The sequence below is a fragment of the Salvelinus sp. IW2-2015 genome, linkage group LG14 (assembly GCF_002910315.2).
Source record: "Salvelinus sp. IW2-2015 linkage group LG14, ASM291031v2, whole genome shotgun sequence".
Classification (NCBI taxonomy): Eukaryota; Metazoa; Chordata; class Actinopteri; order Salmoniformes; family Salmonidae; genus Salvelinus; species Salvelinus sp. IW2-2015.
In genome coordinates, this window is record NC_036854.1 from 49,330,092 (window position 1) to 49,357,935 (window position 27,844).

At 43.0% G+C, this 27,844-nt stretch overlaps 2 protein-coding genes across 4 annotated transcripts in view; one reads left to right on the forward strand and one right to left on the reverse strand.

The window, feature by feature from the left end:
• Nucleotides 1-2,763: 2,763 nt before the first annotated feature.
• Nucleotides 2,764-17,913, reverse strand: LOC111972608 (nucleolar MIF4G domain-containing protein 1-like). Its single transcript, XM_023999624.2, is given in 11 exon segments — nucleotides 2,764-3,274; nucleotides 10,387-10,519; nucleotides 10,627-10,643; nucleotides 10,645-10,702; nucleotides 10,704-10,747; nucleotides 14,011-14,181; nucleotides 14,851-14,875; nucleotides 14,877-14,959; nucleotides 15,178-15,324; nucleotides 15,326-15,472; nucleotides 17,218-17,913. Coding segments are annotated over 10 exon segments (882 nt in total). The 5' UTR covers nucleotides 15,431-15,472; nucleotides 17,218-17,913; the 3' UTR covers nucleotides 2,764-3,175.
• Nucleotides 17,914-20,922: 3,009 nt separating this feature from the next.
• The window catches only part of LOC111973151 (limb region 1 protein homolog), a 211,260-nt gene continuing 204,338 nt past the window's right edge, over nucleotides 20,923-27,844 (forward strand). For 2 of the 3 annotated variants that reach the window (XM_070446715.1, XM_070446716.1), the window contains exon 1: nucleotides 20,925-21,123. In XM_070446715.1, the coding sequence (XP_070302816.1) occupies nucleotides 21,061-21,123 (63 nt within the window). In that variant the 5' untranslated portion in view covers nucleotides 20,925-21,060. Of the gene's footprint in view, nucleotides 21,124-27,844 lie in introns of all 3 variants that reach the window. The other variant, XM_024000404.3, reaches the window with a different exon arrangement.

Here is a 27,844-nt window from a genome sequence, read left to right on the forward strand (position 1 = left end):
AAGGAAGTGATTTGGAGATGTTGTACCCACTCACTGTGACTATTAAAACCTACCCTAACCAGAAACCGTGGATGGATGGCGGCATTCGCMCAAAACTGAAAGGGCGAACCACCACATTTAACCATGGAAAGAGGACTGGGAATATGGCCGAATATAAACAGTGTAGTGATTCCCTCCGCAAGGCAATCAAACAAGCTAAATCTCGGTATAGGGACAAAGTGGAGTCACAATTCAACGGCTCAGACACAAGACGTATAGCAGGAAATCACGGACTACAAAAAGAAAACCAYCCACGTTACGGACACCGACATCTCGCTTCCAGACAAACTAGCTGCTCCCTATCCCAGTCTGCTGTCCCCACATGCTTCAAGATGGCCACCATTGTTCCTGTACCCAAGAAGGCAAAGATAGCTGAACTAAATTACTACCGCCCCATAGCTCTCACTTCTGTCATCATGAAGTGCTTTGAGAGACTAGTCAAGGATAGTATCACCTCTACCTTACCTGCCACCCTAGACCCACTTCAGTTTGCATACCGCCCCAACAGGTCCACAGACGGTGCAATCGCCATCACACTGCACACTGCCCTATCCCATCTGGACAAGAGGAATACCTATGTAAGAATGCTGTTCATTGACTACAGCTCAGCGTTCAAAACCATAGTACCCTCCAAGCTCCTCATTAAGCTGGAGGCCCTGGGTCTCAACCCCGCCCTGTGCAATTTGGTCCTGTACTTTCTGACGGGCTGCCCCCAGGTGGTGAAGATAGAAAACAACATCTCCACTTCGCTGACCCTCAACACTGGGGCCCCACAAGGGTGGGTGCTCAGCCCCCTCCTGTACTCCCTGTTCACCCATGACTGCGTGGCCATGCACACCTCCAACTCAATCATCAAGTTTGGACGACACAACAGTAGTGGGCTTGTTTACCAACAACGACGAGACAACCTACAGGGAGGAGGTGAGGGCACTCGGAGTGTGGTGTCACTCAACGTCAACAAAACAAAAGAGATGATAATGGACTTCAGGAAACAGCAGAGGTAGCACCCCCCTATCCACATCGAAGGGACAGTAGTGGAGAAGGTGGAAAGTTTTAAGTTCCTCGGCGTACACATCACAGACAACCTGAAATGGTCCACCCACACARAGTGTGGTGAAGAAGACGCAACAGCTCCTCTTCAACCTCAGGAAACMGAAGAAATTTGGCTTGTCACCTAAAACCCTGACAAACTTTTACAGATGCACAATCGAGAGCATCCTGTCGGGCTGTATCACCGCCTGGTAAGGCAACTGCACCACCCTCAACCGCAAGGCTCTCCAGAGGGTGGTGCGATCTGCACAACGCATCACCGGGAGCAAACTACCTGCCCTCCAAGACACCTTCAGCACCCGATGTCACAGGAAGGCCAAAAAGATAATCAAGGACAACAACCACTCGAGCCACTGCCTGTTCACCCCGCTACCACTCAGAAGGCGAGGTCAGTACAGGTGCATCAAAGCTGGGACCGAGAGACTGAAAAACAGCTTCTATCTCAAGGCCATCAGACTGCTTAACAGCAATCACTAACTCAGAGAGGCTGCTGCCTACATAGAGACTCATATCACTAATCACTTTAAACAATGCCACTTTAGTAATGTTAACATATCTTACATTACTCATATCATAGGTATATACTGTACATTTTACCATCTATTGCACCATGCCTATGCCGCTCATCCATATATTTATATGTATATATTCTTATTCCTCCCTTTAGATTTGTGTGTATTAGGTAGTTGTTGGGGAATTGTTAGATTACTTGTTAGATATTACTGCACTGTCGGAAATAGAAGCACAAGCATTTCGCCACACTCGCATTAACATCTGCTAACCGTGTGTATGTGACCAATAAAACTTGATTTGATTTGAATAAAAACCCAGTGTCATTTCATTCAGATGTGTTAGCCTACACAGAATGTGAATGAACATGATGTTGGGTCTCTTTTACAATGTTGATACATTCAAGGGTAAAAACTTGAAAAGATTGAATAGTGATTCATTTGGCACTTCTGATACAAGGTCGTAAACATGGAAGCTTGCTCATGGGAAGAGGTCAACAATGTCACAGAGCGATGCTAATGACGCTGACAACAGATTAGAAAATGACCTATAAAGTTAGCTATGGACAATTAGATGCCAATGGCATAGCCAAAGCCATTAATTTTGTCCTCAGTCAACAACCTCCTCCTCAAACGCAATTCATAGCTAAGGTCGTACACAAAGTAAAAGATTAAGACTTACACAACTTATAATTGAATATAGTGAGTACACAATGCCATGTAATTGAGAGGAAGCTGAATTATCAACTAGGGATTCAAATGTAAAACTTCAATAGACTGCTTTGGTAAAATGTAACATCAATATGACCACAAACAACTGGTACTCTATTAGGATCCCAATTAGCAGTTGCGAAAGCAGCAGCTCCTCTTCCTCAGGTCCACACAAAACGTGACATAATACAGAACATTAGTAGACAAGGTCAGAARTCCATAAGTTTAATCCAAATTTGGTATGCAGTGATGATGACGGTCATGTAAATTCTGTATGAACTTTGAGACATTGTTTCCCACTGTCACCCGAGAGGATTATTTCACATAACCGCTGCGTCCGCCTGGAAAGTGAGCTCAGTGTATTGACATTATGCAAATAAGCTTTCATGAATTCCAGAGACATAACATACAGGAAACACATTCACATGTATCAAGACCCATCAAATCAGATGAATTCAGTATGCAAATGTTTATTATTTCCCCTTATGCACATCTCAAATGTTTACATTATTAATCGTCTATTCATCTGAAACATGCATTTTAGTAGACTGCATACCATTGTTACATGGTAAAAACAGAATAACTTGGCATTCTGTACAAATATATAGACAAAGGCAATTTCCATTATGACAACGAATTCAATTTGAATGAATTCAAACAAAACAGCATTGCTTCAGTCTTGAAATTAAATTGATGGGTTTGTTCTTTGTAATAAAGAAAATTTTCTCCAAACAGGTCTCTTTTGTTCTCCTGGCATTCTCCCAGTCCGAACGTGTCTGTGTGTGTTTTACAGTTTGAGTTTGGTTTCTTTGGCCTCCATGGCCTTGGTGGCGACCTCGGCTCGCTCTGACAGAAGGCCTGTTTGCTCAGCTGGTCCCTGGGGCTGGGCATTCTTCAGTAGGAAGTGACTGATGAACAGCTTCAAGCCCTCCCGCAGCATTCCTAGCTTGGGAATTCCCGAAATCCTGACGAGACACAACACAATGACAGACATTGATACCAGACTTTTCACATGGTCAACCCTCAGCGGTGCAGTTTTACAGGAGAGCCAAAGGACTCTGGCCAAAGATGTTTCATGACTAGGTGAAAGGAGGAAGAATCTGACCCTGATAAAATGTATTCTAAACCAGGGTTCGTCAACAACAAAATAATTCTGACCTAATAGTCGGCGGGCCAGAACATAATTAGCATATAATATTACCACAACTAATTGGCCTACATTACAAATTGAACACAATTTAACACATCTGATTAGCACATAATAAATTCAGTGAAAATAACCATTTTGATTTGATTACGCTCATAAAATGACCAATGTCTCTATTCAATTATTATTTTTGTCTCTTTCTCTGTGAGTTGATTGATGGGAAAAACAAGTCTACGTAGCCTACTTTAGGCTACACTACTCATTTTAACGTCAACATTCGTTCAGAACAATTAGCTTCATTGCAAGAGAAAATTTTGCTCTCAAAAAGTATCAAAAGAAAGGTGAATAATAAAAATCGAGGATATGGTAAGATGAACGCAAATCTCTGTCCATTTCAGGGAAGAATGGACAGAGGGATATGCGTTCAACTTACCATATTTTCCCAATGCCAAGCCAGTGTGTCTTATTTGCAATGAAAATGTCACTGCGTGCAAATCAAATCTTGAATCCAAGATGGCGTAGCAGTCGGACGTGTGTTTGTATTGTCCTGTATTGTCCTGTCGCGTGTAAATAGTAAATAGTAAATAGTCTTCGTATTTTTCGTATACATTTCGTATATATTTTAATTTCACTTTCCATCTAGGAACTGAATATACATTCCTACATTCCGCCTCACCCAATGTGGTACGGACCTGCTATTTTTTTTATACTTTAGAACCGTAACCCCAATCAGATACTAGCCAGATAACTAGCTACTAGCTAGTAGTCAGTTAGCCACTGCTGCGGTCTTCACCCTCAACTCGGACACAGCCAGCTTCAATACCGGGCCAATACCTGCCAGTCTGCAAGCGCGATATCAACCCAGAGCATATAGGACTGCTTTTTCTCTACCACATCACCGGATTCCTGACGCAAGCTCTGGACAATTACAACACCGGTATCATCACAGCTAGCTAGCTGCAACGGAGTGGCTACTACTGGCTAACACCTCTGTCCCGAAGCAAGCACCAGTTAGCCTTGAGCTAGCCTCGAGCTAGGCCATCTCCGGCTAGCTGAGAGTTCTACAGCGAATTCTTGGGCTCAAATACCAGCTACAAGCTAATTTAGCCATTTTTTTTGGCCGCTGCTAGTAGCTTTTACCTTCTGCAACAGACACCAGCCCTGTTATTACCTGGATATTACTCACACATTTTACCAATCGGACTGTCTCTCGACAACAACGCGGATCTCTGTACATATCCCTGAGCCACTGCTTCTGATCCTCACAGCTAGCTTGCGGCTAGCAGCTAGCGCCACTGCCACGAAGCTAGCACCGTTAGCAAACACAATTCTACAATTCAACCTCTCTTTCCGCGTCGCCATCTGGCTTGGATTCTCTGTCGACAACACCGTCTGAGCAGCAACCCCTCCGTCTGAGCAGACCACCCTCGGGTAACTTTAACGCGCGTGCTAGCTTAGTGGAGGCCTCCTCTGCTCCATCTACGGCTGCCCTGGACACTATGATCACTTGGCTCATAGTTGATGCATCTGTGACTGTCCATTAATTCAGGTACTCCCTTTATTCTTATTCTGTCGCCTTCGCTTTTAACTCAGGTCTGTGTTGAGTAATCCGACCCTCTCTGCTAGTCGTCGCCATTTTTACCTGTTGTTGCTGTGTTAGTAGCACCTCTGTTATTGCTGTTCTCTACCTGTTGTTTAGCTAGTCTCCCAATCAAGACCTGCAATCACTTATGCCTTATTGTATGTCTGTCTCAAATATCAATATGCCTTGCATACTGTTGTTCAGGCTAGTTTTCATTATCATTGTTTTGGTTTGCAATGGACCCTGTAGTTCCACTCTCCGTACCTCTGATACCTTTGTCCCACCCCCACACATGCGGTGACCTCACCCATTGAGACCAGCATGTCCAGAGATACAACCTCTCTTATCTTCACCCAGTGCCTGGGCTTGCTCCGCTGTACCCGCGCCCCTCCATACCCCTGTCTGCACATTATGCCCAGAATCTATTCTACCACGCCCATAAATCTGCTCCTTTTATTCTTTGTCCCAACGCTCTAGGCGACCAGTTTTGATAGCCTTTAGCCGCACCCTCATCCTACTACTCCTCTGTTCCTCGGGTGATGTGGAGGTAAACCAGGCCCGCATGTCCCAGTCACCCTCATTTGTTGACTTCTGCTATCGAAAAAGCCTTGGCCTCATGCATGTCAACATCAGAAGCCTCCTCCCTAAGTTTGCTTACTCACCGCTTTAGCACACTCTGCAATCCTGATGTCCTTGCCGTGTCCGAATCCTGGCTTAGGAAGGCCACCAAAAATTCTGAGATTTCCATACCCAACTATAAAACTTTCCGTCAGATAAGACTGCCAAAGGGGGAGGAGTTGCAATCTACTGCAGAGATAGCCTGCAAATTCTGTCATACTTTCCAGGTCTATGCCAAACAGTTCGAATTCTAATTTAAAAATTAATCTCTCCAGAAATAAGTCTCTCCATTGTTGCCGCCTGCTACCGACCCCCTCAGCTCCCAGCTGTGCCCTGGACACCATCTGTGAATTGATCGCTCCCCATCTAGCTTCAGAGTTTGTTCTGTTAGGTGACCTAAACTGGGATATGCTTAACACCCGGCAGTCCTACAATCAAGCTTGATGCCCTCAATCTCACACAAATCATCAAGGAACCCACCAGGTACAACCCTAAATCCGTAAACATGGGCACCGTAATAGACATTATCTGACCAACCTGCCCTCCAAATACACCTCTGCTGTCTTCAATCAAGATCTCAGCGATCACTGCCTCATTGCCTGTATCCGCACGGGTCCGCGTCAAACGACCACCCCTCATCACTGTCAAACGCTCCCTAAAACACTTCTGCGAGCAGGCCTTTCTAATCGACCTGGCCGGGTACCTGAAAGGATATTGACCTCATCCCGTCAGTCGAGGATGCCTGGTCATTCTTTAAATGTTACTTCCTCACATATTAGACAAGCATGCTCCGTTAAAAAATGCAGAACCAAGAACAGATATAGCCTTGGTTCACTCCAGACCTGACTGCCCTCGACCAGCACAAAAACATCCTGTGGCGAACTGCAATAGCATCGAAGAGCCCCCGCGATATGCAACTGTTCAGGGAAGTCAGAACCAATACACGCAGTCAGTCAGGAAAGCAAAGGCCAGCTTTTTCAAGCAAGAATTCGCATCCTGTAGCTCTAACTCCAAAAGTCTGGGTACTGTAAAGTCCATGGAGAACAAGAGCACCTCCTCCCAGCTGCCCACTGCACTGAGGCTAGGTAACACGGTCACCACGGATAAATCCGTGATATCGAAGACTTCAACAAGCATTTCTAAATGGCTGGCCATGCCTTCCTCCTGGCGACTCCAACCTTGGCCAACAGCCCGCCCCCGCTGCTACTCGCCCAAGCCTCCCCAGCTTCTCCTTTACCAAATCCAGATAGCAGATGTTCTGAAAGAGCTGGAAAACTGGACCCATACAAATCAGCTGGCTTGACAATCTGGACCCCTATTTCTGAAACTGTCCGCCGCCATTGTCGCACCCCCATTACCAGCCTGTTCAACCTCTCCTTCGTATCATCTGAGATTGGAAAGCTGCCGCGGTCATCCCCTCTTCAAAGGGGAGACACCCTGGACCCAAACTGTTACAGACCTATATCCTCTGCCTGCCTATCTAAGGTCTTCGAAAGCCAAGTCAACAAACAGATACACTGACCATCTCGAATCCCACCGTACTTTCTCCGCTGTGCAATCCGGTTTCCGAGCCGGTCACGGGTGCACCTCAGCCACGCTCAAGGTACTAAACGCATCATAACGCCATCGATAAAAGACATTACTGTGCAGCCGTCTTCATCGACCTGGCCAAGGCTTTCGACTCTGTCAATGACCATATTCTTATCGGCAGACTCAGTAGCCTCGGTTTTTCTATGACTGCCTTGCCTGGTTCACCAACTACTTTGCAGACAGAGTTCAGTGTGTCAAATCGGAGGGCATGTTGTCCGGTCCTCTGGCAGTCTCTATGGGGGTACCACAGGGTTCAATTCTCGGGCCGACTCTTTTCTCTGTATACATCAATGATGTTGCTCTTGCTGCGGGCGATTCCCTGATCCACCTCTACGCAGACGACACTTCTATTATTCCGGCCTTCCTTGGACACTGTGCTATTATAACCTCCAAACGAGCTTCAATGCCATACAACACTCCTTCCGTGGCCTCAAACTGCTCTTAAACGCTAGTAAAACCAAATGCATGCTTTTCAACCGTTCGCTGCCTGCACCACGCCCGATCTGCATCAACCGGACGGTTCCGACCTAGAATATGTGGACATCTATAAGTACCTAGGTGTCTGGCTAGACTGCAAACTCTCCTTCCAGACTCATATAAACATCTCCAATCCAAAATCAAATCAAGAATCGGCTTTCTATTCGCAACAAGCCTCTTCACTCACGCCGCCAAACTTACCCTAGTAAAACTGACTATCCTACCGATCCTCGACTTCGGCGATGTATCTACAAAATAGCTTCCAACACTCTACTCAGCAAACTGGATGCAGTTTATCACAGTGCCATTCGTTTTGTTACTAAAGCACCTTATACGACCCACCACTGCGACCTGTATGCCCTAGTCGGCTGGCCCTCGCTACATGTTCGTCGTCAGACCCACTGGCTCCAGGTCATCTACAAGGCTATGCTAGGTAAAGTCGCCTTATCTCAGTTCACTGGTCACGATGGCTACACCCGCAGCACGCGCTCCAGCAGGTGTATCTCACTGATCATCCTAAAGCTAAAACCTCATTTGGACGCCTTTCCTTCCAGTTCTCTGCTGCTGCGACTGGAACGAATTGCAAAAATCTCTGAAGTTGGAGCTTTTATCTCCCTCAACAACTTTAAAAATCTGCTATCCGAGCAGCTAACCGATCGCTGAGCTGTACATAGTCCATCTGTAAACTACCCCCCAATTAACCTACCTCACCCCATACTGCTTTTATTTATTTACTTTTCTGCTCTTTTGCAACACCAGTATCTCTTCTTGCACATGATCATCTGATGATTTATCACTCCGTGTTAATCTGCTAAATTGTATTATTCGATTTATTGCCTACTCATGCCTTTTGCACACTTGTATATAGATTCTCTCTTTTTTTCTACCATGTTATTGACTTGTTTATTGTTTACTCCATGTGTACTCTGTGTTGTCTGTTCACACTGCTATGCTTTATCTTGGCCAGGTCGCAGTTGCAAATGAGAACTTGTTCTCAACTAGCCTACCTGGTTAAATAAAGGTGAAATAAAATTAAAATAAAACATTTAAATCTCAGACGTCATTATGAATCTAAGCATGGAACCTTTGAAGTGGCACTCCGCCCCAGACAGAGGCCCGACGCAGAAACATTGAAGAGTTAACTGAACTACACCAAGCTTTTTTTGGCTGACATTCTGTCATTTAAAAGGGTTAAATCTGCAGTTACAAGGACGAGGGAAAAAAGTGACATGGTGGAAAAACTTGAGGCCTTTACTAGGAAGCTTGAGTTGTTCGATTTGGACTTGTCATCTGGAAGGCTACTGCACCTTAGCACATGAAGAAACGACAGGCAGAGGGACCAGGCCGCAGCATTGTCACACAGGTGATGGAAGATTAAATCAAGCAGCCGAGGGACAACTTCTCCACCAGATTTGAAGACTACAGCATGCCCAAGGATATCATTGAGTTTGTACTTGATCCTCACAGTCCAACCAGGTGGAGAATTCTCCTCCCTTGCTAAGAAAAACTGACCCTTGTGCCCGAGGAAGCGAAGGTAACCTGCCTAATGATTACCGCCCGTGGCATCATGTCGGTAGCCATGAAGTGCCTTGAAAGGCTGGGTCATGTCTCACATCAACAGCATCCTCCCGGACACCTAGACCCACTCCAATTCGCATTACCGCCCCAAAAGATCACAAGATGATGCAATCTCAATTGCACTCCACACCGCCCTTTCTCACCTGGACAAAAGGAACACCTATGTGAGAATGCTGTTCATCGACTACAGCTCAGCGTTCAACGCCATAGTGCCCACGAAGCTCATCACTAAGCTAAGGACTCTGGGACTAAAACACCTCCCTCTGCAACTGGATCCTGAACTTCCTGACGGGCCACCCCCAGGTGGTAAGAGAGGCAACAACACGTCTGCCCGCTGATCTTAACACTGGCGCCTCTCAGGGGTTTGTACTTAGTCCCCTCCTGTATTCCCCTGTTCCCCACCTGCGTGGCCAAACACAACTCCAACACCATCATTAAGTTTGCTGACGACACAACAGTGGTAGGCCTGATCACAGACAATGATGAGACGGCCTACAGGGAGGAGGTCAGAGAACTGGATGTGTGGTGCCAGGACAACAACCTCTCCCTCAATGTGAGCAAGACAAAGGAGATGATCGTGGACTACAGGAAAAGGCGGGCCGAACAGGCCCCCATTAACATTGTCGAGGCTGTAGTGGAGCGGGTCGAGAGTTTCAAGTTCCTTGGTGTCCACATCACCAACAAACTATCATGGTCCAAACATACCAAGACAGTCGTGAAAAGGGCACGACAAAACCTTTTACCCCTCAGGAGACTGAAAAGATTTGGCATGGGCCCCCAGATCCTCAAAAGGTTCTACAGCTGCACCATCGAGAACATCCTGACCGGTTGCGTCACCGCCTGGTATGGCAACGGCTCGGCATCTGACCATAAGGCGCTACAGAGGGTAGTGCGAACGGCCCAGTACATCACTGGGGCCAAGCTTCCTGCCATCCAGGACCTATATAATAGGGGGTTTGAAGGGCCAATGTCCATGTAATCTTACTCATTATGATCTAAAAGACTAAACTGATCCTAGATCAGCACTCAGCACTCCAGCACTCCTAGATCAGCACGTTTTATAATTACGGGCCCTGTTCTCTTACCTGGAACCGCCTGTCATGCTCACAGAACTTATCTCCCAGTACAGCATAGAAGGCATTGAATCTCTTCTCCTGGAGGCAACAATCCATCAGCAGGTGGACAATCTCTCTATCCTGCTGGTCCTTTAGCCCCATCCTGTACACAGAAAATAATGTAGTGTCACATACTGAAACTTGTGACAACGTCTAGCTTTGGTATGAGAGCATTTCAGCAGTGCAGAAGGGTAGGGACACAAAACACACCGTATCAGCTTCTCAAAAGGCATCCAGGTAATCATCGCTGGTCATGATGACGCAGAAGATATTTCTCCTTATGTCTGTTCATTCTCCGTTTCCAGGCCAGGTCTAAGATCTTTAAGCTGAACTGAGTAGACAGATGAAGGAAAAATGGCATTATGATCAGTAAAACACATTGAAAATGTGGTCTAGTTCAGCTCAAATGTAGTGATATGCAGTCAGGGTAGGCAGTGCGTAAAAAAATGATAATAACAATTTTAAAAAGCTGTATTGATAAAAGAAAATAACAAATAATCATTATTTTGGGATATTTTATGTTTTTTTCTGATGGGTGTCCCTAGACTGGGATGGTTGAGCTAACGTGCACTAATGTGATTAGCATGACAGTTGTAAGTAACAGTAAACTTTCCAGGACATAGACATGTCTTATATGGGCAGAAAGCATTTGTTGCATTGAGATGATTTCATATTTTGCACATGCGTATTGCCTAAACATGTTGTGTGGTAAGCTCTGCACATTTGGGCGTGTCTACATAATTTGGTGGTCTCATCCCTTTAACTGAACGAAGCTAGCTAGCAAAAACAACCTGGGTAAATGGACCTCCTTCACTCATAGCGGTGGGAAGTAGTGGTGCTGAGGGTCCTGCAGCACCCCCTGACAAATCACAATTAAAAATAATATATATTTTTTAAAGACATTTGGGAGCATTTCTTCCCCCCACCAAAATAGTGCCACTAGGCCTTTATTACTCCTGTACGAGCGGAGCAAAATCTGTTAGACAAACAATTTCACATATGCACATTTGTGGCCTGCTGGAGGTAATTTTGCAGGGCTCTGGCAGTGCTCCTCCTGCTCCTCCTTGCAAAAAGGCGGAGGTAGCGGTCCTGCTGCTGGGTTGTTGCCCTCCTACGGCCTCCTCCACGTCTCCTGATGTACTGGCCTGTTCCCTGGTAGCGCCTCCATGCTCTGGACACTATGCTGACAGACACAGCAAACCTTCTTGCCACAGCTCGCATTGATGTGCCATCCTGGATGAGCTGCACTACCTGAGCCACTTGTGTGGGTGTAGACTCCGTCTCATGCTACCACTAGAGTGAAAGCACCGCCAGCATTCAAAAGTGACCAAAACATCAGCCAGGAAGCATAGGAACTGAGAAGTGGTCTGTGGTCACCACCTGCAGAACCACTCCTTTATTGGGGGTGTCTTGCTAATTGCTACTATAATTTCCACTTTTGTCTATTCCATTTGCACAACAGCATGTGAATTTATTGTCAATCAGTGTTGCTTCCTAAGTGGACAGTTTGATTTCACAGAAGTGTGATTGGAGTTACAGTGTGTTGTTTAAGTGTTCCTTTATTTTTTTGAGCAGTGTAGTTGAATGAAATGTAACTGGATGCTACATCAGTCTATGGCCGAGCTAAGTTGAGCAGTGTGCCATTTTGTCGGATGATATGAAATATGTCGCCATCTGAGGCTATCGCTTTTGTATCTTGGCTACATTGGTTTTTACATTTGGTGAAATTGTTTGTCAATTTCAGTTAATAGCCTATGTCACTGGCTGTTGGAGCTACAGTGGGATCCAAAATTACTGGCACCCCTGACTGGCAATGCACAAACAATACTTAAAAATATAAACAATATAATTAGAGAGACAACTCAAAATACCAAGATGTGAGAAATACTGTACTTTATTAATGTTTCAAATGAAACACACCCAAAATAATTTATTGATTTAATTAAAAATCAATGTCTTCCAAATCAAGGTTTCACAATTATTGGCACCCTTAAATGTTATTGTAAATAACATCCACCAAAATTAAACAAGGAATTACATTCCACTTATTTAAGTTTATCTAAGTGTTAATGAACTATATTGAGCCATTACATCACTTCCTTTTTCACTAGAGTATAAAAAAGAGGTAACACGCATGCCATCTAACACCATGAAGAAAACAAAAGAACTGGCAGTTCAAAAGGAACAGATGGTCGTAGACCTTCATAAATCTGGTAATGGCTACAAGAACATCCACAAACGATTGAATATACCACTGAGCACTGTCAGGGCAATTATTTAAAAATTCAAAAGATATGGAACAGTCGAAAACATCACGGGTAGAGGACGCAAATCCATTTTGCCCACCAGGATAGGGAGGAGGATCGTGAGAGAAGCAACAAAATCCCCAAGAATCACTGTGAAAGAATTGCAGGCCTTGGTGGCGTCTTGAGGTCACCAGGTTTAAAAAAGCACCATCAGACAACCACAGGCTCTTTGGAAGGGTTGCCAGAAGAAAGCCCTTAATGACCCCAAGACACAGACGCAAGCGCTTGGAGTTTGCCAAACGTCATTTAAATTATGATAGGAAGAAGGTGCTCTGGTCAGATGAGACCAAAATTGAACGTTTTGGTCAGATACAGCATCAGCATGTTTGGCGTCGAAACAGAGATGCATACAAGGAGAGGCACCTCATACCCACGGTGAAATATGGTGGTGGGTCAGTGATGTTTAGGGGCTGTTTTAATTCCAGAGGCACTGGTTAAGATTGATGGCATAATGAATTCCACCAAGTATCAGGCAATTTTGGCTGACAATCTGGTTGCCTCTGCCAGAAGGCTGGGACTTGGCCGTATGTGGACTTTCCAACAAGAAAATGACACAAAACACACCTCAAGATCCACACAGAAATGGTTCTGTGACAACAAAATCAATGTTCTGCCATGGCCATCTCAGTCGCCGGACCTCAATCCAATCGAAAACCTGTGAGCTGAGTTGAAGAGGGCAGTTGATAAGCGCAAACCCAAGAATGTGAAGGATCTTGAAAGGATCTGCATAGAGGAATGGTCCAAAATCCCTACAAATGTGTTCCTTAACCTTGTCAAACATTACAGGAAAAGACCATGCTGTTATCCTTGCCAGAGGTGGTGGCACTAAGTTCTAAATGAGGAGTGCCAATAATTATGAAACCTTGATTTTGGTTAAATGTATTTTGTATTAAATAATTGAATGATTTTGTTGGGTTCCATTGAAACATGAATAAAGTACAGTATTTCTCACATCTTGGTATTTTGAGTTTATCTCCATAATTATATTGTTTATATTTTTTAAGTATTGTTTGTGCATTGCCAGTCAGGGGTGCCAGTAATTTTGGTAAATTAGGCTTTGATAATAGCCAGTGCCTAGCCAGCCACCGACCTCTCTTCTCAAATCTTCATATGAAAGAGCTGCAGTAATGATTTGGTGGAACACCAGGGGCCATATGTACCAAGCATCTCTGAGTGCTAATCTAGGATCAGGTCCCCCCCGTCAAAATAAGATTATATGGTTTGAATCAGCAGGACTATTCTGAGACACTGGTTGCATACGGCCCCAGATCTTTTATGGTTCCAGTACCTTTCCTTCGGCAGTTGTCTGTTTTGATGTCATGTTGCCCTGGTCACCTATCATGGGTGCTCTGCTCCACGATGAGCCCACGATCCACCAGCAGCCCACCTGCTCTGCAGCCAAGAGGTTCTCTAAAGAGACCCTCAGCTTCACATCACTGGCCCCTGAACTCTGGTAGATCTGAACACAACAGTTAAAACATTATTCACATAATGCTCCGGGGTGAAGTTTCACCTAATTACAGATCTAGGCACAGCTTCCCCTTCCCCAATCTCAACCTTAACTGTAAGTGGGGTAAATGCTAAACTGAACCAAGATCAGCATCTAGGGGCAACCTCACCTTACTCCTTCACACTCCCCTCATCTGGGTGCGCAAACCTATATTATAAACTGGGTGGTTCAAGCCCTGAATGCAGATTGGCTGACAGCCGTGGTATATCAGACCGTATACCACAGGTATAACAAAACATTTATTTTTACTGCTCTAATTACATTGGTAACCAGTTTATAATAGCAATAAGGCACCTCGGGGGGTTGTGGTATATGGCCAATATACCACGGCTAACGGCTGTATCTCGGCACTCCGCGTTGTGTCGTGCTTAAGAACAGCCCTTACCCGTGGAATATTGGCCATATACCTCACCCCCTCGTGCCTTATTGCTTAAAGATAAACTGCTATGTGAGATTATAGTGCCCCCTGGTGGTTTTAGCTAAAATGCACAAGTGATATATTCTTGTGGTTGAAACATCAACAATGGATAGTATTTCATGGCTGAGCAAAGAATGGTTTTGAGGTTATGATATCACAGTTTGTTAGTAAGTATTAAGTTAATCAGATCCATATCCCACCAGAGTTCTCTGTAGCTTTTGCACTCTCAACAGGCTCTGGGTCATGGACCGGGATTTTCCTCATATCGTTGTTCTTCAGAGCCAACATGGTCTCCAGCATGAAGCGCACCTAAAGACAGAGATGACATTCAGAAGAGAGTTGGCTTGTTATTCATTTATGACTGCTAAGGAATGCTAATTGCGAGTTGCTCTGGATAAGAGCTGCTAAATGAGCAAAATGTTAAAAGACCATGTTCGAAAGCGTTACCACCAATAAGGTGCATTTCAGCGTATAGACAGAGGGTGATGTTGAGAGTGGTGTTGTGTGGTAGCTGTGACAGACCGTACCCTGTTTTCATCCTGAAACTTGGTGCTCACACCGCTGGCTTTGCGCTGGGCCCCAGAGATGAGCTCTTTCAGAGCCACGCCATCATCCTTCCGCAGGGCGAAGRCTACATTTTTCAGCATGAACAGAACCAGCTCAATGTCCTTTTTCGGTGAAGGCCCCAACCAGCATCTTCAGGATGTCAAAGGTGAGGAGGGCGTGCACCACCTGGAAGTTGTAGAGATGTGCCACCATGGCCACCGGGCTCTTGTACATTCCGTCAAACGTCCGCACCACTCTCTCCAAGAAATTAGCCACCTGCAAAATGGTACATTGTGTCAAAGAACAGAAAATAAAGCAAGTCATTGGAACCTTGAATTGCTGAAGGGTATGTGAATGTGTGTGTGTTTCAAGTTTGATTGTGTGTGGTCATTTACTGACAGGTGGGGAATAAACCTGACTGAAAGAGATAATGCTAATAGGAAGGCAAGGTGTGAACTGCCACTTTCCCATTAATCAAACAGAGGGGGTTAGCTTATAAAGGAACTGGAGACAAGTCACACAGCACGTAAATCAAACAAACCACAAGCTAATGATCATTCACAGGTTAATGGTTACTCCTTTTCTCACACAGACTGTGTTGTTACAAAATACTATTTTCTTCTTTCTGTGCCCTTATCAGAGGAGCATACAGGGGTGAACTAAAGGTAAACTAAAGGTCACCAACAGAGAACAGAATTCTAGACAACTACATCTGCTACAAATCCATTAGGATTCAATCGTAATTCTTAGATGACTGTAACTAGCTCCCTTACTTTTCTGCATCCCAAATGTCACCTTATTCCCTATATAGTGCCCCATTTTTGACCAGGGCCCATAGGGCCCAAATGTGGTGCTATCCAGCACCTGACACCAATTTAGTTAATTAGGGGAGTACCCTGACTGAGACTCGAGCCCAGGTTTCTGTGACTGTCATTCCAAAACAATTATACCAAAAGGCAAAAAAAAAATCGCTTGGTGAGGTCGCTAGGTGTTGAACTAAGGTTGGATAGTATTTTTTTTTAAGGGGTTCAACTTAGTTTTTTAGCTCACTCCCCTCACTTATTATCTTTTTTTAAGGGTAGGTAGCATAAACATAACCCCATATCACATATGGATTTGCATTAGTATACGTTTATTTTTTATTTGTTAAATGCCACTTTAGCTACAGCAGCGACATGACCGTGATAGCCAGTAAGAAGTATTTCAAGTCGGCAGGCAGGCCAATACAACACCATTGCAGACTTATCGACTCATTGTGCACTCCAATCAGCCACGCAAAACGTTCTTGTGTGGCAACAAACCTGCCCAATTAGCTGATTCGCTTTCCATACACCCACTCCTTTCGACACACCCACTCGTCCATACTCCAGTTGCCATATTGAGCTGCAGTTACCCTTGGTGCAATGATGCCAATTTAGCAAGTTGGTTGCTAGATTTAGGAACTTTTCAGACTAGCCTGGGAACTTTTTTTTTTCAAACAGAACCTAGCAACAAATTTAGCTACTTTTAAACATTTATTTTGAACTTTTAGCAACTTTTGAAAAGTGACTCAAACGCTAAAATGCACGTATTTTCCTTCTAAATGACACAAAAACGATTTTCTCTGTCACACACTCAGTCACAACACACGTGCCTGGCTGCAAAAGTGCATTGTGAGTGACGTCAGCAGAAGGCCAGCAGCAATTTCAGTACATTGCAAATCATTGTCGGCTGAATGCAGCAGCAGTAGTACGGGTTCGACGAGCCAAACCCAATATAGTTGGTATAGTGAATATAGTTGGTCACGAATGTTTGATCTTGAACAGAACTTACAACATCAATCAACATGTCTCAATCAAAATTGTACAGAAAAGAGCGGGAGTCTGTACCCGAACAAATATCAAATCATATTTTCCGCCGAGATGGCCAGTCATTTTGTGTAACGCTATTGTGTATTCTACGTAATGACGCAGTTTTACGTTATCACGCAATGACATCACAACGTCATTTAGCAACAAATCAACCTGCCTCTAGGAACTTACTCTGAAAATTAGTTGGCAACACTGCCTGGGTGTCTGTCAGCTAGCACTAAGCCAAGGTGGGAAAAGGTACAAAACTGCTGTAGCCTATTTCACAGAGAACATGCCGAAAAGTTTACCAAAAAAAAGAGGAGAACAGACTAGGCACTACAAAATCAGAGCTGATATGATTTTCTCTTTCGAGCGTGCCACGCTAACGGGCCCCCGCTAGATAACACAGCCACAAGGTCCATGAAGAGCATTCTGCATGGCAGCAGGTGCCCCATCTGCTTCTTGTTTACATCACACTTCATGTGATTGGTGGATTGTAGCTCACCACCGCTAACAAATTTCCTGTGTCTTTCCTTCCCTCTTGGCTTTCAACTTTGCAACAGAGATAACTATCGTTATCTATTTAACTATGATCTTATTGTTACTTGACGAAAGACACTGACTTTTATAATTGAATTCCTTTCGATGGGTCTACGAGTTTCAAGCTTGGCAAGAAACAAACATGCCTGTGTCTGAAGCAAAAAAGCTCGTCTATGAAGCAAAAGGCTAACGTTACCTACCACCTACTTAAGTGAAATAGACCCTACCGTCGTTACTTCGAAATAGTTGAACAAAACTATCTTAAAACGTCAAATAATTAGACACATGTATCCAGTCTTCATGAGGCATGACATTTTTGTTGACAAACGACTCAGGAAACACAACAAATTATTATCATTTTTAGCGCGGAATGATGATGTCATTTATTTTTGGTCGTCACTAGTTACCACAGCCACAAAGTCATAATTATGTATACACCCCGCCTATTCTACGATGTAGCTTCTTCAAATCTGATTTTAAACGTATCCCTAATTTTAACCACACTGCTAACTTTATGCCCAAACCTAACCTTAAATGAATACGAGTTTTTTTGTGCGTTTTCATGAATTTGTATGATATACAATATAGGCTAACCGTGTAGTTAAAGTTAGAGTTAAGGTTTAAAATCAGTTTTTAACAAGATACATTTTAGAAATCGGCGGGGTTTAGCCATAATTAGGACTTTGTAACTGTGTTAACTAGTAACAACCCATTCAGTGGGTTTTGGCTGAATAACCGTTCTCCTAGCAGCAGGATATTATGCTGAAGCACGATCGCGGAATAAAAAACAAAAAAATAAGAGCCCCCTGCAAAGACATGCTAAACTATGCGAATATCGATAATTTTTTCACAGCATTGTAGCCACCTTCGAAAAAATAAATTTATAATTTGACGCATTTTCTTTTTTTTCTTATATTATTTATATCAGCATTTCTTTTGAAAGTTTACACCAGTACTGCTATGTTTAAAGCTGTTGTGTAGGCTATATTTAAAGAAATACACTTTTAATAAAATACAAATATATGTTATTGGAATTACTCAATAGGTTCTGCAAAAATGAAATGGGTCTCTTGTTCTGGGCAACGGGTTTAATAGAGAGTACTTGTGACCCCTTACTCCATCCACTCCAATCACTGCAATGCAATACACAGTATATGGGATACTTGTTGACACTTTAGAGATAATGTTTTTCTACCTGTCTCAGCTAAAGTGGGGTGGGAAATACTCAGTAGGGTCTCTACTAACCAAATATGTGTCGTTTTGGAGGGGGACTGCGTCATATCCAGCAACACAGCTTTAAATTACCTGGTGCTATCCATGGTCCTGAAATCAATACACACTCAACAACAAAAAGGAAACACAAATTCCTGTCATCTGTCATCATGAAGTGCTTTGAGAGGCTAGTTAAGGATCATATCACCTCTACCTTACCTGACACCCTAAACCCACTTCAATTTGCATATATATTGCATGCATGCAATAGATCCACAGACGATGCAATCGCCATGGCACTGCACACTGCCCTATCCCATCTGGACAAGAGGATTTCCTATGTAAGAATGCTGTTCATTGACTATAGCTCAGCCTTCAACACCATAGTACCCTCCAAGCTCATCATTAAGCTTGGGCCCTGGGTCTGAGCCACGCCCTATGCAACTGGGCCCTGGACTTCCTGACGAGCCGCCCCCCCAGGTGGTGAAGGTAGGAAACAACACCTCCACTTTGCTGATCCTCAACACAGGGGTCCCACATGGGTGCATGCTCAGCCCCCTCCTGTACTCCCTGTTCACCCATGACTGGCCACAATGACTAGACAGCCTACAGGGAGGAGGTGAGGGCCCTGGCGAAGTGGTGCCAGGAAAATAACCACTCCCTCAACGTCAACAAAACGAAGGAGCTGATCGTGGACCTCAGGAAACAGCAGAGGGAGCATGCCCCTATCCACATCGACGGGATCGCATATTATCTCAAAAATATTTAATTTGCCAAGTGATTGACTTGATGCATTTTATGGCACATGTCAAGGCTGGCCTTGGGCTGATTTAAATATGTAAAGATACAACCATTATCAGCACCATTAGGTTAATATAGGTCTTTAACAGGTATGCCATTCCATCATTGTTTACATTTTGTCTTTGTTTACATTTGATTTCACACAGGAAGCAAACAGGGTGAGCCCCAAAAAACAGTTAAAGTGTTTTGTCTTTACAACTGATACTCAACACAACAACAGTACATGAATGTATTTTTGGAATTAATATAACATGCAGGACTAAATGCATATGCCTATAAAACAGTCGCCCTCCAAAACAAACTATATTTGGTTAGTAGAGAGAGACCCTACTGAGTATTTTCCACACAACTTTTCTACCTTTCTCAGCTAAAGTGTTCTTTCTATAGCCTAACATACCAGTGTCAACATTGTATTTTTTCATAATTGGTGTTATAATTTTTATTTTATTTTTTATGTTTTCATAAATTACTTATTGCATTTTCTTGTTGACACAATAAAATTGGCCATTGATTAAAATGCAATACAATTTGAATGAGTTATACACATTGTGGTCCTTTGTAGCTCAATTGGTAGAGCATGGCGCTTGTAACGCTGCGGTAGTGTCTCCCGGGTGGCGCAGTGGTCTAGGGCACTGCATCGCAGTGCTAGCTGCYCCACCAGAGTCTCTGGGTTCACGCCCAGGCTCTGTCGCAGCCGGCCGCAACCGGGAGGTCCGTGGGGCGACGCACAATTGGCATAGCGTCGTCCGGGTTAGGGAGGGTTTGGCCGGTAGGGATATCCTTGTCTCAGTATGTAAAATGTAATAAAATGTATGCACTCTACTGTAAGTCGCTCTGGATAAGAGCGTCTGCTAAATGACTAAAATGTAAAAAATAAATWAAAAAAAAGTAAAATGTAGTGGTTTCGATTCCTGGTACCACGATACGTAAAATGCATGCACGCATTACTGTAAGTCGCTTTGGATAAAAGCGTCTGCTAAATGGCATTTATAAACTGGGTGTTTTGAGCCCTGAATGCTGATTGGCTGACAGCAGTGGTATATCAGACCGTATAGCTGATAAAACATGTATTTTTACTGCTCTAATTACGTTGGTAACTAGTTTGTAATAGCAATAAGGCACCTGGGGGGTTTGTGGTATATGGCCAATATACCACGGCTAAGGCCTGTATCCAGGCACTCCACGTTCCGTCGTGCGTAAGAACAGCCCTAAGCCGTGGTATATTGGCCATATACCACACCCCCTCGGACATTATTGCTTAAATATATTATTGCAATGTTTTGAAATGCGGGATTTTATTTTGAAGTTTTTGTTATTACCATACAAAGTGACGTTATCGTTTGTGCTGCTGGCAGAATACTAGTCACAGAAGTGTATGTAGCCTGAGCCGTTTTTTTCTGTTGACCATAGACAGGTTTTATGGACGTCAGTTGTACGACTAGTATTTAGTGGGGCAATTGACTTGCATTTGCAATATGAAGAATGGAAGAAGACGATGTTACTATCAGAGAGCAGAATTTTCACAGCCAAGTTCGAGAGTACATTGTAAGTTAATCTCTCTAACGTTAGCTAGCTAGCTTGCTAGCCAACATTTGATATGTGGCGATGCTGCTTACATTAGATCAGTCAAAAGCAAAGCTAACGTTACTTTGCTAGCAAGCAAGTTGCATATAGCTAGCTACCAATGATAACTAGCGAACGTTCCCCACGTGTAACTATAATAGTAGCTTTCTGATTAGCTCACCTTTATTGTATCTCTACAAGGTATAGCCACGTTAATTATTAAGGGGGAAAGCTGCGATTTCTGCATCCATTTTGGGTCTTTAAAATTCTTGAAGAGTAAAACTTATGAATACCTCCGTGAGTTCAAATGTCTTACCCTCATCATAACCCAAAATATAAGCTTGTTTTACGAATTTGTTTTGTAAACAAAGTAATTGTAAACAAACACTAACATTTGTATTCTCAAAACATGTTTACAAGTAAACTATATATTGGTCAGTCCTTGCATCTATATGAATTTGAATTGTTCAATTTCTACAGTCCAATCCATCTATTTACCAAATCAGTGTCGGGATAGCTGCTTTGCTATTGTTTGAACGGCAAATTGCGCTTTTATGTCTCCAAATAAGTTAGCTAGCCTCTATTGTTGTCATCTTTCTCCTTCCTTGCTTGTTCAGTATTTTTTTAAATTTTATTTTACCTTTTTTTAACTAGGCAAGTCAGTTATGAACTAATTCTTATTTTCAATGACGGCCTAGGAACAGTGGGTTAACTGCCTTGTTCAGGGGCAGAACGACAGATTTTTACCTTGTCAACTCGGGGATTTGATGCTGGGATTCGATGCAGTATGCTGGTAGTGGCTACCCAATTAGCTATAGGCAATTCCATGGTAATGAGTCTTTTTCCTTCTAAATGTTACCAAACAAAAATGTAATTTAAAAAGTATAATAACTCTATGCACAAGAACTCATTTTAACAATTTCTGCTGAACATCTTACAAAAACAAAAACTGCAAGAAATGTGCAGATGCAACGTTTGGTAACAGAATTTTTGTAAAATCTCCCTCTGTTTAAAAAAAAAAATGTGGCCACGTTTTCCAAACACTGTTTAAATATCTGCTCTGTATTAAGATTCAACGATGTCTGCAGAAAGAATGGGGTGTCAGCTATGACATGACACCTTGACTTTTGGTTATTGAACTACAATAAATGAAGTGGATTTACATCACAGAATTACATCATGGGTCCCTGATCTGTACCATAGAAAAAAATGCATAATTATGAATATCATTCTCTTCATGGTGATGTATCCTGAAAGGTAGAACTATTCAATATCCTCCTTTGCATATTTGGGTATTATTCTACACACTGGTTATTATTCTTATTCCCCAAAACAAGACTACATTTGGTTGGTCCAGACCAAATCATCTACATCACAGTACAGCACAATAGAGTTCAGTAAAGTAAATAAGCACAGTACAATACAGTACATTATACTGTACTCTAGAGTTCTCTACTGAATTCTACTGTAATGTACTTTACTCTAATTTTCTTTACTTTACTGTACGGTGCTGTCCAAATGTATGACACATAGACGCCTATGATTGGTTCAGATTCGGTCTGGCCAGGGCAGACTGACCAAATGTCAACTACTTTTCAACGTCCATGGATGTCCGGTGTTGGTCGGTGCTCAGAGGGTGAGGACACTTGTGACAGTGAATGGAAAGAGGGTAGGTGGTAGGTGTCTGTAAGAGCTGGGAGAGGTGACATTAACTGGAGTGTGAGGGAGGGGTGGACAGACTGTTTTAAGTWTTGCTTTGACCTCCAGTTATGAGCTGAACATAACAGTATGACAGTGGAAGGGAGGACAGTAGCAGGTGACCCAACTGTGGTTTGTGACTACTATGAATTCCCATTCTAGCCAATTAAATTACAGTAATTCCTTGACTGATAAATTGGTAACAGAATTATGAGTTTTAATCACTTAAAGTTGATATCAGTAAAAACACTAACTAATTGGTAGGGCTACCTTTACTTGTTATTTCCATMAACTTTCATTATCCTCTATCATGAGAGAGAGAAATGACAAAATATCTTAAAGATATGGGGGTTTTTGGTAACAGAATTACTAGGCACAAGGGGTTGTTTCTTTTTTTGTGAAAGTTTTTTATTTTATTATGTTTTTAATAATTTTGACATTACACCATTCCAMAACACTGATAAAAACAAAAGCCTAACACTCAACAAGACACCATCTTTCAATCGTACAGTACCAGTCAAAAGTTTTGACAAATCTACTCATTCCAGGGTTTTTATTTATTTTAATATTTTCTACATTGTAGAATAATAGTGAGACATCAACACTATGAAGTAACACATAAGGAATCATGTAGTAACCAAAAAAGTGTTAAATCAAAATATTCTTCAATGTAGCCACCCTTTGCCTTGACAGGTTTGCACACTCTTGGCATTCTCTCAACCAGCTTCATGAGGTAGTCACCTGGAATGCATTTCAATTAACATGTGTGCCTTTTAAAAAGTACATTTGTGGAATTTCTTTCCTTAATGCGTTTAAGCCAATCAGTTGTGTTGTGACAAGGTAGAGGTGGTATACAGAAGATAGCCCTATTTGGTAAAATACAATTTTATTATGGCAAGAACAGCTCAAATAAGCAAAGAGAAATGACAGTCCATCATTACTTTAAGACATGAAGATCAGTCAATGCGGAAAATATCAAGAACTTTGAAAGTTTCTTCAAGTGCAGTCGCAAAAAACATCAAGCGCTATGATTAAACTGGCTCTCATGAGGACCGCCACAGGAAAGGAAGACCGAGTTACCTCTGCTGCAGAGGATAAGTTCATTACAGTTAACTGCACCTTAGATTGCAGCCCAAATAAATGCTTCAGAGTTAAAGTAACAGACACATCTCAACATCAACTGTTCAGAGGAGACCGTGAATCAGGCCTTCATGGTTGAATTGCTGCAAAGAAACCACTGCTAAAGGACACCAATAAGAAGAAGAGACTTGCTTGGGCCAAGAAACACGAGCAATGGACATTACGCCGGTGGAAATCTGTCCTTTGGTCTGAGTCCAAATTTGAGATTTTTGGTTKCAACTGCCGTGTCTGTGAGATGCAGAGTAGGTGAACAGATGATCTCCGCATGTGTAGTTCCCACTGTGAAGCATGGAGGAGGAGGTGTGGGGGGTGTGTTGTGTTATTTCATAGTTTTTTTATTTTATTATTATTATTATTATTTTTTAATTTTTATCCCCTTTTCTCCCCAATTTTCGTGGTATCCAATCGCTAGTAATTACTATCTTGTCTCATCGCTACAACTCCCGTACGGGCTCGGGAGAGACGAAGGTCGAAAGTCATGCGTCCTCCGAAGSACAACCCAACSAAGCCGCACTGCTTCTTAACACAGCGCGCCTCCAACCCGGAAGCCAGCCGCACCAATGTGTCGGAGGAAACACCGTGCACCCGCCCCCCTCGGTTAGCGCGCACTGCGCCCGGCCCGCCACAGGAGTCGCTGGAGCGCAATGAGACAAGGATATCCCTACCGGCCAAACCCTCCCTAACCCGGACGACGCTAAGCCAATTGTGCGTCGCCCCACGGACCTCCCGGTCGCGGCCGGCTGCGACAGAGCCTGGGCGCGAACCCAGACTCTGGTGGCGCAGCATAGCACTGCGATGCAGTGCTCTAGACCACTGCGCCACCCGGGAGGCCCCTATTTCATAGTTTTTGATGTCTTTACTATTATTCTACAATGTAAAGAAAATAGTAAAAATAAAGAAAAACCTTTGAATGAGTAGGTGTGTCCAAACTTTTTACTGGTACTGTATATCAGTGGTTTGAATATTAAACCGCAAGTAAAAAATTATATAAAAACGTAACACAACTACAAAGCTCACATAACCCATACATTTGTACTAACTTATACCCTAGCTTCTCATCCATACTTCCAGTCCCATATATATATATTTTTTTTAATGTACAAAACTAAATGTGTTTATTAGTTGCCAGGTGTCTTTACTTCAACATGAATGTGTTTCAACTTATTTCTAATATCTTTCAAGACTTTATGGTAGATGTTGTAGAACACCCCTTTTCTATCGGTTTGACCAGAAAGCCAAGCATTTGCTTATTCCACGTTTTTAGGATGGGAAAATGGTTGAGAAATTTCTGCGTAGTTTGTATTTATTTTTATAGACTCTTTCATTTGACATGTTCCTATGCACTTCCCATGTCGGTGCTCACGGGGCTTTTTACATGGAAATGCCACTATCCACATTGGCATTCCAATGCTCCCTCCTCCCTTCTAGCACATAGTGCCTAAGTGATTCTACTATGAAATGTGACCACCATTTGTGACCCACYTTTTGTTGCTGTCACCGGAGTTATAGCATAGCCTAAACTTTACACAGCTAGTGCTGTAGCAGCATATGTACCTTAACATGAGGGATCATAGCTCTGGTCCAGGGCATTAGTTTGCGTTCCTCCACTGCACATTCCTTAGTGGATTAATGCACAGTAACGCCATGGACCAGAGCTAGTAGTATTTAAAAAAAATAAAAAATAAAAAAACTTTTTTTAAAGGTGTGGTCACTATAGTGTCCCCAGTGTTGTGTGAGGTCAAATATTATAGAGGTGTACAATGCTATTTGAGGTGCTGGCAGTGCCCTGCACTCACTCTAAACAAGTCTATGTCATGGGTTGTCTCTGCTGCTATGTTTAACAACATTGACCATCAAGCAGAAAATAGTGCATATTGAAAACTTCATGACTGTTAGGCTTTATCAGTACATCCACTGAGTCATGCATATGATGGTAGTAGATGCATGAATCATGTAAAACATCGACCTGATAGATGCCGGGCAACAATGCGCTGCCTGTCACGAGGGAATGTGTGTAGAAAGCTGATGCAGGCTAGGATAGTTGGGTTTAAATTACGAGCCTACTGTTAAATAAGTGAGGATTCTAAGGGAGAAAAATAAGAAATAGGCCTAGATACAGTGGAGCAATTTGACAATAAGCAAAGTAGAGTATACTGTTGTCAGTTGATCACCATCAGCCAGCTCAGGGTTCTCCCTGGGTGTCCTGCCACTCCTGGGCACAGTCAGGCATCCAACCAACCTCATATCTGAAGTTTTGTCGGAGGGGGGTTAGATGTGTTGCTGCTGATCAGAGCACTGACCTTTCAACCGTTTTTCTGGTCTGTAGTCATGTGGTGGTGATATTGAGTTTTCTTTTTGAAGGGTTTTGAGAGCCAATCTTTGTCTATCATACTTTATAATGATAGACAAAGATATGTGTCTTGTCTGCCTGTTACTCCTGCTGACTCATGTCTCCTCGTGTTGTATAATGTGGAAACCGGAGATAGTGCTGCTGCTGCGGAGGACCTAATTCATTCAAATTGGAAATGTAGGGGCTATCTCGTGTCAAACAATGACTATTATGGTTTAAACTAGTCAGTTGCAACTTTTCTGTTTAAGCTATCTGTTCTTTAGATTTGGATATGGTGTGGCCAGGGCCGTGAGTCATAAAGTGCCTCAGTAGGAGTGCTGATCTAGGATCCGTTTTAACTTTTGTATCATAATGAACAAGATCACATGGCCATGGGGACCTGATCCTAGATCAGCACTACACTGAGATGTTTTATGAATACATACCCAGTCTACAAGGCGAGGGCAAGGTGTTGTGGAATATACGTAGCAAAAGTATCGGCACCCACCCAGGCTATTCTTCCCCTGTAGGAGTGAATCACCTAGACTTGAGAGAGGCCTTTGGGGGTGGAGGTCTGCCTGTAACCTGATCAAGGCTACATGCATGACTGGTATCCATCCAGCCAGGCCATTCCAACTTCCATCAATCATAGCGGTCTTATGGAAATAACTCTACGTATACAGTACATGATATGCAGTGATGCATATCCCAGCAAACTTGCTGTCATAGACCATGTATCTCATGTCCATAAATTACTAGTGATGCACTGATAGGACATTTTTGACCGATATCCGAAAACTTTGTCGGCGTTTTAAGCATTCTAGTACAGTTAAATAGTTAACACACACACATGGACGCAGCGGTTTAGATGCGTCACTACAGTCCCTGGTTTGAATCCAGGCTGTATCACATCCGGCCGTGATTGGGAGTTCGATAGTGCGGTGCACAATTGACCCAGCATTGTCCGGGCCGTCATTGTAAAMAATTTGTTCTTAACTGACTTGCCTAGTTAAATAAAGGTTACACACACACACCACACTGACTAAAAAGTTTTTGTTGGCATTTACATATGTCCCTATTACCAGTAAAACATCATCAAAACCTATTTCTTTCACTTACTTGCTGTGCTGTTTCGTTATTCATTTGTTCAGTCATTTCATTCTCAACCAGGATTTCTATGGAACGCCGTTTGGGTCTTTGCGTGTCAAAAAAGATACATGTCAAATAAGCTTGTTGACCAATCAGGACCTGAATATGACTGTACGTCACATAATAATTTAACGCGTTCATAKWTTTTTTWATGTAGTTATTACACATTGATTACACTATCACTCGTATTTCATATGTCACAARGATTCATCGATACGTATGCTATGATGCTGGTAAAGTTGTCTTGTGCACATACAGTGCTGATCATWAAAAAAAAAAAGCTAGCTGGCTAATGGATGCATACAATGTTCTTCCCCAAAAACATAGCAAAARGACATCTGTTTKAGTAGCTATATAGTTAGCAGCTAGGTGTCATCTAAYATAAAC